The sequence below is a fragment of the Pygoscelis adeliae genome, unplaced genomic scaffold (genome assembly GCF_000699105.1).
Source record: "Pygoscelis adeliae isolate BGI_AS28 unplaced genomic scaffold, ASM69910v1 Scaffold126, whole genome shotgun sequence".
Lineage (NCBI taxonomy): Eukaryota > Metazoa > Chordata > Aves > Sphenisciformes > Spheniscidae > Pygoscelis > Pygoscelis adeliae.
Genome location: NW_008824896.1, coordinates 1,742,004 through 1,751,895, shown reverse-complemented (window position 1 = coordinate 1,751,895; position 9,892 = coordinate 1,742,004). Strand labels below are relative to the sequence as shown.

The following is a 9,892-nucleotide window of genomic DNA, read 5'->3' as shown; positions in this document are numbered from 1 at the left end:
GCATTCTGCCTTTCCATACAAAACATAGTGGTACTGTGGTAGAAGCGAAGCTGATTGATGTGAAAGATGTTGAGCTAATTTCCCGTTTCAGAGTGAAATCCAGAAATAAATGTGCAATCCATGAAAGATGAATAATTTCTGGTGCATAATTATAGGCCAAATTTTGAAAGACAAAAAAAGGAAAAAAGAGGAAGAGAAAGGGATTTTTTTGAAATCCTATGATTTTTAACTTAACACAATGCTGAAGCCAGGGGTAGTCACATAGGGAATTTCCTAATTGGCAAAGCCTTAAGGATAAATGAAACATTGGACTGCATCTATTTAAAGTGTTTCCATCTCACAAACAAAGAACAGCATAACTCTCCTAAAGCGGATAGAGCGAATAATCCAATCCCATAACCCTCTAATCAGTCATAGTGACCTGCAGAGAAGCTGACGGCTTTCTACGTCAACCCATCCTGGTTTATATTTTCTTCCTATCGCATGACCTCTTCTTTAAGCAAATAAAGTCCCGTTCTGGTGTTTTGAAATTATGCTTTTTTCCCAAACACAGTGATCTAATCACTACATGAGACACCATGTTTTTCCTTTAGGTAAGCCCAGGAAATTTCCATTTATCCATATAATAAGCCTGTCTCTGCACATCTGGGTTACACACCACCGGTGCAAGCAGTCAAAGCAGGCAACCGCGGCTCTGAAGGCTGGCTCTTAAATCTGTATTTACCCACCTTAATGTAAGGGACCTGATTGCCTCTGAGTGCAAAGGGAGCTGCAGGTACTCCATGTTTTCGACTACCAGCTATCCGGCTCAGTGCCTGACAGTCGTCATCAGGAGCAGATCACTAAAGGTGCTTACGGCTTTCGGCTTCCTTTGCAACACTCTGGCCACGGGTCTGAAATTTGGACCTGCGACCTTGACATTGATTTTGCTTACGTAATGATGCTAATGCCTCTTGCAAATCTAAATGCATACATGACCAAGGATGGATAGCACTCTCACTTCCCCCCACCTTTTTTTTTTTTTAAAGTGACCACCTGAAAAGCACTTGGTTTGTACAATACTGATGTGCCCCAATGCCCTGCCCAGTCTCTGATTCAGAAAACATGCATTTTGACTAACAACAAGAACTACACAACATACAGAACATGGCATGAAAAATGAACAGTCTGTTGGAAATGTAGCGCTTTGTAAGTAGCTACAAAAGAGATCGTGGCCAGGGCTGAAGCACGCACATTCTAACCATGCAAATCATGTCAATCCACGTTCAACCATTTCTGCTCAGTGCTGCAGATCACAGTTTGCAGCACACTGAAGTTACTGAGAAAGTTTCAATGACATTGATGAGCTCTGGGTTAGGGTCCTTGGAAATCCGTCACTGTCGCTAGCACAGGAGGATGCCTACCCTCCCAAGAGTAGGTGCAGTGCCTCACACACAGAGGACTCGCTCGATTCTGCTACAGTGGGACATTTCCACTGCCTAAGTAGGGTGAACGATGCTTTGTTCCAGTTCCATGTTATTTTACCTGATTCCCCCAAATTCCAGCAACCTGAACATTTAAATCCATAGCTGCTCGTTCTCTTGGCTTGCTTGCTTAAGAAGCTGCCCATCTGCCGGGTAAGTTTGGTGGCCATTATCATCTGACAGAGGGGACAAGAATAAACAGGGAAGCAAGAAATTCTGCAAATGGAAACCAGGAAAAACAGGCAGAGAAGTGAGATTCAAATTAGCGCTTGGGTAGACGGAAATGCTGTTAAAATTCAGATACTTTATCCAAGAGGCAAGAGCCAAGGGGACACTCCAGGCACATGTACTGGCTGACCAACCACCCACACGTAGCTCGAAACATAAATGTGCAATCACATCTTGCTGATGAAAATCCTTTTCATTCTTCCACTTCCATGAGTTCCCAAAATTTCATACTTCCCAGTTCATAAGCAATGTCCCACCGATCACTGGGGATTAGCAGCATGCTGCCTTATGTAAACCCAGACACAGAACAGCATTTTCAGTGGGATTTGCACATATGGAGAGCAGCAAATTTGTGCCTAGAGCACGTTTATGTTTTGAGAAAAATATTTCTCATGTTTACTTTTTGGACTAGTAGCAAGAACTCTTACTTTAGAAAGCAAGTTTTATTTATTGGCTTTGTCCTTTACAGAATGCATCTTGCCTTTTACAGTTTTAGAGATTTTTTTTTTAATTTCCCTCTTCTGTAACTATAATTTACCACTAGAATACATTATTTTTGTATTTACAGCTGCAATATATTACAAGGATTAAATAAGCCTTCATTACAAACACACAGGCACAGTGCTTTCTTCCTGAGCTACCTCAGAAATTCAATATGCGTAAGAGAAAATAGTAAAAAATTTGTAATTTCGGGTAAACAGAAAACTCTCTGTGAAGGCCAAAGGCACAAAATATTTGTTGCTAAGTAGAAAGCATTCTTTCATATTGGATAAAAAGGAAACACTTTATAAAATGTCATTTCTATCCTGTAGCAAGGCTGGCCCATCTGGCCTAATGACAACAGAAGGATGAGCATCAGTAAGAGGGATTGCTATTCTTGAGCTACAACAGTTCCAAAGCTCATGGAAATTAAATGGTAGCTTCAGGCATATACTTAGGGTTTGGACTTTTTTCTGGCTTTTTTCTTACTGAAGAAGTAACTTTTGGGACACAGAAAGGACTCAAATCTCATCTATGAAGAAATTGTAATTTTTACTTTCTTCACTCAGAAAGTCTGACATAGAGACAGGAAAGTAAAGGAGTTACAGAATGATCAGTCTCTTAAAAAATGTATGTGAAGTCACCATATGCATTACAAAATGTAGTCTAATACACTGATGATCAGCAGAACTAACCAGGAAAATTTTTTTCACCTCATTAGTATTTTTCAAATAAAAATGTAAGGAACAGCTTTCAGTTTTCAAAAACAATGACAAAAGCTAACAAAGATGCAACACATCTTCTAAGTCAGCAGTGTTTTCCCCCACAGAGACTGCTGTTCATCTGGCATGTCACATGCTGTTAAAATGGTGCAAAGGGAAAACTTGAGATCAGTAGCAAAGCTGCTGGTGTCCTGAAAGGTCTGTCGGTACTTCCTTAGAACTAACGGACACAAATAGCTTTAGTGATGACATGTATTATCACTTTCCCATCACTGCACATCATCCTATGTTGCTGTTTGACTTGACAACCCTCCCAGGATATTCTGCTCTCACCAGGAGAGGTGAGACTGCACATTTACATGAAAAAAATAAATTAGATTTAAAGCAGTAAGGATTTTACAAGAGACGGTTGCAATGGCCAGGGATGTACGTTCTCCAGCATGCAAGCCCATCCCTATTGAATGCAACCATCCCCACGCAGCTAACTGCTGCCTCTGACCACTGTGCTCCACAAGGCTCTTAGGCTGACTCAGGTTTAAGGGGGTTGTATTAAGAGATGACCTTAATGAATTTCTGAAAGACAGCACTGTCAGTCAACTAATTAGGACCAATTTGCAGCTGGGTGTACAAACATGAGCACTGCAGTCTGTCCGCATGGTTGCAAAGCGCAGCTGCTCTTACGAGAGCTGCTATCTGGCACAGAGGACGGCTCTAGCTGTCTCCACTGCCAGGCACACCGGATTTCAGTGCACCTGTAAAGCCAGAGAGGTGGCAACTTTAGATGTGAGACACCTTGTGAGGGGCCGTTACAAACTGCTCTGTTACACTATCTGCTTTACTGTCTCAGCACTATGCACTGACATTTCCTCATGGAGGTACTTGCGCAACATGCTCCAGAGCTTGTAGCACCCACATTTGTCCAAATATTAGGAACCTAATTTTTTCTTTGGAAATTGCTGCATGCCCAGCATATAAAAGAACACTACCCCACCACCCAAAAAAACTCCAACCAGCAACAAAAAAAAAAACCCACCCTGTCTAAACCCTTCACAAGGATGTGGGAGAATTTCCTACCCTGGTGATTGCCCATTTTTGCCCACATGCTAAACGCAATAGCTTACACCTTTTTCCACTGCACTTTCTTGAAAGGAAGAGTATGTACTACTGGGGAGCCAGCTCATCCTATAACCAAGCTTCCCACGGATCACCTTGCAGTTACATGTTCATATGCCCTTGTCTTCAGGTGCCTAATTGGGAAACACCTGGCTTGGATGGCCTAATTCTCACAGCGCCAAGATAAGAATGATAAATATTCATAACTCCACTGAGCAGAAAGGAGAATGGTTTGCGTGACTTGCTCCAGGCTCACAGCCTGACTCAGTCGCAGGGCCAGGATTAAGTTTTAGGAATTCCCCACTCCCAAGTCTACGGTCAGCTTACCAGCCTGTACATCGTCAGGATCATTGCCTCATGCCATGCTGCAGAAGAATGGTGAAACACAGCTTTCCATGCTGTTAAGATTCACCTAATCTTTTCAGATTTATTAGGTACAACAGATCAGTAACAGAAACTTTATGGAGAGCTTTCATTTGTTAAACAATCAGTTCCCATCTCTAATGTTTCACCAAAAGCATGGTCAGTTTTCTGGTTCAAGCCTGCAAAAGACTGCTTAAGTTTCCTATCCTGTATTTTTAGTGCCTTTCAGGGCTAAAAGCTATGAAACAGCAAAGCATAGAGAGAATCAAACCCTCTCTTTCTTCGTGGAACAAAGAAAATCCTCAGCATCAGCAGAGAGAAGAACTTTTTGTAGATATCTATATAAGTCACGGGAATGACTTACAAGGCTTTGACCCAGCATATCCACATAGCAATCCATCACCGACATAACAAAAATTTTTACTTTTGCCTATGTGAGAAGGGATTAGCTTCATATTTCTATTTCAGAATTGACTGAATAGCAATTGATCCGGTAATCTGATCTATGTGCTGACAACAATCTATTTACAGATCTATCTACAGAAAGATTTTATATTAATAAAGTATAATTCATTACCTGCTTTTCTTCCAAACTTATCTGCAACGCATCCCACAAGTTTTGATTGCCACGAGTACACGTATGGAATAATTTATTCTCACATTTACTAATTAGCTTTAGTCCCAATACATCCAGGAATCAGATTCCTTGTGTCTTGCTCAGCTGTTATTCCACTTTATCCCTTGATGCTGGCAGGTAAAAATGAAGGTGCATTTCCTCTTGTGCGTACATGCTACAGCATTAACGTCACTCTAGTCTAACTCACCAGTAGCTATTAAATACAGCATTCATGGCACTATAACATCTTGGCATTTGCTTGAAGATGTGAAGTCAAATAAAGCTTACTTTAACATCTGAACAGCTAAAACTAGTCTAGACTAAATGGGAGCACTCAAATCATCTGCCTTAAGACTCCTGTGGACACTTTTTCACATTAGAATTACAATTTTTGACTAAAAAGGAAACTTGTGACTGATGTGCAACATGAGAAAAGACTCAGCACTATGTGGTGGCAGAGCTCATGCAGAGGGCTATGTAGATGTCTATCAGCAGTGTAGTAAAAATGCATGTGAAGAATTGGTACTTTTCTCCCCCAGTATATCCTCCTGAAACAGACAATTGATCTTCTCAAGAAAGCTGCAGGACCCCAAGAACATTTGCTGTGACTTTCGGGAACCAGCAGAACATCAGCCTGACCCTGAGAGCTCGATGCTTTGGCCAAACCCTGCTGCTCTGTAATGCTCTGGGACCACCCAGCTGGGCTTATCTTGTCGATGGGAATACATGAAGGGAAACCTCTCCTCTTCCCTCAAAGAACAGTGGTTCTATCTTATCCCTCAAAAAGTCCACTGTAAAAGATAAAAAAGGTGTTGCTTGAGTACTTCTGTACCACGGTGCCCTGTGATTGCCATCTGGCTCCTTGGGTTGCCTTATGTATAGAACGGGTGGAATAAGAAAGTGATTTTGATTTATAACCCCCATTTTTTTTCTGTTTTGTAACAAACAGCCCAACCAGTACAAGCAGCCTATCTCCAGGATGTTCAGAGGTCTCTTGCCCAACAGGTTCAAATACTTGGCTCCGTCTTCTGTTTGAAAAATGAGCCATTCAGGCAACCCTTAAAAATAAATACTTACAGGACTTGGGAAATTAATAGGTTCCTGATTCCAAGGGGGATTAAAGAAAAAAAAAAAAAAAAAAAAAGAAGAAAATACTCACTACAAATTCTCATTGCAGAAAGTTTTACAACCACTATTTCACACCATGTTCCCAATATTCTCTGATGACTGAGAAGGAACAGTATAATGAAGAAACCCTTGCCCAGGCACTTTCAGTAAGAATCTGGCCAGACATCTTTCTAGAGACTGACATATATCCTAATTGCTTTTTATGAGACAATGAGAAACTCTACAATTTTCATGTGTATTTTGATCCTCGCTGATACCTAACAGCTGCAGGAAATTAGACACTGCGCTGTACCTACTGTAAGCTTATCCCTTTTCTATCCTGTTATTAACTGTTCTCCTTTTTGAACTTGCAGCGTCTCCTACTCCAGCCACCACAATGGAAGAAAATGCCAACACGAGCTTCGAAGAAGATTTTGAAGGACAGGCGACACACACAGGCAAGGAAACTAACTGCTTTTTTTTTTTTTTTTCCTAAAAGTAATCTAAACCGTCCCTGTTCACTGGGGAAGCCCAGAATTCGAGCAGATCCAATTGGTTTGCCAAACCCCTTGCATAGAAACGTAGGCTCCAAAGCCAATGAGAACATATTTTGGAGTAAGTGACACCCCTCATGGAAGGGCATGTAACACCAAACTGATCTTTGTGCCAATACTCCTCATACCTGAAGCAAATGGCAAATGCAGAAGACACCTGAAGAAGTCACCAACAGCAATGGCCCAATGCAGCTCGTGTTGGTTTACTGCTTCAGTCATGAACAATGGCGTTTCTTCTTCTGGGGAAAAGAGAAGAAAACAAAACAGCAACAAAACACACACCCACATGCTAGAATTAGGTTACAAGGTTTCACTATAAAGGCTGAATTATTTTTTCCTTCTTATAGAAGGAACATTCAGCGCTAAAAGTGTACCTATAAATCCTTTCGGCAAACAGCATAGCATTTAAAAGTTTTAAAAGCATCCTTGCTCAGAGTCACCATTCTTTTTAATCTAGCACTCAATCACCATGATTTTTATGAGGATTGACATTGCATTCAGCTCTACAGACAGGTATCACTTCATTCCACTTCATTTCCTTTCTGTGCTCCAGGGCTTCTTTTTCTTTGTGCTATAATAAACATAGCTCTTGTAATAACTCTTTTGGGGTTCTTTCCCAACCAGCCTTGCTGCTGTTGGCCAAGATTATTTTTTATATATATATATTTTTAGGGACCCAAATGTAGGGTGCTACATTCACACCTGGGCTTCGAAATAGTTCCGGAAATCAGGCTACTGCACACTTAATTGCTATCACTATGCCAAGAGGTTCAGGCTAATTCCTGCTTTGGAATCTTGTTTGCAAAATATCGGTTCACCTACCCTTTCCACCGAGGGGTGTAGTGCCTTGAGCCACCACTTCAAGATGTTGAAATTTAATCCAAAACACACTCTTGGCAGCTGGCAACACCACATGTCTCTCACGAGAGGGAGAGCTGCTTACCTAGCCTTTCCTAAATTTCCTAAACTTCACCTCTGAAAACACTGAAAAATTCCTTGGTTTTGCTTCATAATCTAAGACGCGGATTAAAATATTTGATTTTGAAAAGCACCACTGGAATTTTGAATTGAAAAGACCTCCCCCCCACCCCCCCATCATTTCAAAATTTAAATGCTTTAATCAAACAGCTCCAAAGAGCAAGATCTGCATTACAATCAGAATTATCATAGCATTGCCTTACAGGTTACTCTTCCAGTGGAACAGGTATGGGGTTAAAAAAAAAACACCAAGAAACCACAAAAAACCCAAAACAAAAAAACTCGTGTCCTGTATTCTTAGTTTTACTGTCAATATATTAAAATAGTCCTTATGCATGTTATGTATTCAAAGACACTGTCTACAGAGAAATGCAAATGTACTTGTAAGAAACACTGGCTTTGGCCAAAACGTCAGTTTTAACAGGTTTCAACATCCTCATCTTTGTTAACTATTCACATAGTTCAACAAAATCCTTTTACAGGCTCCTGGTTCATACGAACCAGACCACCAAAGTGATCCAGGTTAGAAATGAAACTCGTTCTTTCTGTTGGAGGCTAATATAACACATTGGTCCCACAGCTCTGGTTTTCAGCTCTCCTGGAAAGTGCTCTGGAAGGAAGAGGTGTAGACGGATAAACTGCAGCACAGAAGGACAAAACAGCAAAGGGCAGAAACTTCTTAAGACAGCTTCTCGTTGAGCCAGTTTCTCACCTAACTTCATCTCTCTTAGGTCCCAAAGGCGTGATCAATGACTGGAGGAAGTTTAAATTAGAAAGCGAAGACAGAGACTCCTTATCCTTGAGCAAGAAAGAAATTCTTAGACAAATGTCTTCACCACACAGATCTTTCAGTAAAGATGATAAAGACACCAGAGAGAGATTCTGCCGTAAGGTAAGAGAAGGAAAGCAAAATAAATTCATTTTGATTCTATATAAAACATAGTGGTTATAAGCTAGAAAACCCTGAATTTGCCAGACTCAATTCCTTTGCAGCTTAGCAGAGCTCACACAATATGGACAGAACAAATGCACCATCTATCTAGTCCTCTCTCAAGCAAAGTATAGCTTCAGTAAAATAAGCAGTATATTTCACAACAACATACCACACAACACAGAGCTTGACCTTTCTTCCTCCATTCCCTACCTTGACGCTCTATCCTTCGTTAAGGCAACTGAAAATTTTTAACATGCTTAAACCCCTGCTAGTCAGGATAGAGCTCTGAGCCTGAATGTCACTTGTTACCATTTACCCGTTCTGAAAGAGGGGGACCCAAAACCCAAAAAAACACAGGAATTGAACTTTGACCCCACTACAGTCACTGGCAAAATTCCCACCAACTCTGGAAGATCCAGAAGTTTTTGCCAAATATGGCAACTGCCTTCTATACCATCAAGTTGACATGCAAGTGTTAAGACAGGATCTTCACCTGCCTCTTGAAGAGACCTTCCAGAGTCACTGTAGGAAGTGACTGCTCTTCTGGCTAAGCTTTTGATGCAATGTTCTTTAGACAACAACTTAGTCTCTTCCTGTTTCAGCACCAACAGATGACTACTTATTAATATAACATTCTCTCAATATTCACAGATGAGCATGCAGGAGTATGAATTAATTCATGATGAGCAAGAAGATGAAAGTTGCCTACAAAAATACCGCAAACGCTGCATGCAGGATATGCACCAGAAGCTGAGTTTTGGGCCGAAATACGGTTATCTGTGTGAGCTGCAGAATGGGGAAGAGTTCCTGGAAACCATTGAGAAAGAACATAAAACTACCACCGTCATCGTCCACATTTACGAAGATGGCATCAAGGGCTGCGATGCTCTCAACAACAGCTTGACCTGCCTGGCGGCCACGTACGCCACCATGAAGTTCTGCAAGATCAAGGCCTCCAACACGGGGGCTGGAGACCGCTTCTCAAATGAGGTGCTTCCCACTCTACTTGTCTATAAGGGTGGGGAGCTTCTGAGCAATTTCATTAGCATTTCTGAACAATTCAATGAGGATTTTTTTGCTGTGGATGTGGAGTCTTTCCTAAATGAGTATGGGCTGCTACCTGAAAGGGAACTTCCAGCACTGGGAAATGGCAACACGGATGAGCAAGATGTTGAATAATTAGAGCCACAGTCCTCACTGTCTCCCTTTCCTCTTCAGTATGTTATAAATCAATCTTAGTAACACCCATCGCATTTAGAGAAGGCTGTCTTTGCTAACTTATTTGTAAGATACACATATATAAACACTGCTTAACTGTTAGTATGTGAATTTTA

At 41.1% G+C, this 9,892-nt stretch overlaps 1 protein-coding gene across 2 annotated transcripts; it reads left to right on the top strand.

Moving 5' to 3' along the window:
• Window positions 1–1,721: 1,721 nt before the first annotated feature.
• PDC (phosducin) lies at window positions 1,722–9,737 on the top strand. 2 transcript variants are annotated; one of them, XM_009324648.1, is made up of 3 exons: window positions 1,722–1,756; window positions 8,351–8,516; window positions 9,210–9,737. In XM_009324648.1, the coding sequence occupies exons 2-3, from the start codon at window positions 8,451–8,453 to the stop codon at window positions 9,735–9,737; spliced, it is 594 nt and encodes a 197-aa protein (XP_009322923.1). In that variant the 5' UTR covers window positions 1,722–1,756; window positions 8,351–8,450. The 2 variants fall into 2 exon arrangements, with proteins under 2 accessions (XP_009322923.1, XP_009322922.1); XM_009324647.1 differs by lacking the exon at window positions 1,722–1,756 and adding an exon at window positions 6,490–6,550 and having other exon boundaries at window positions 8,356–8,516.
• The last annotated feature ends 155 nt before the right edge of the window (window positions 9,738–9,892 follow it).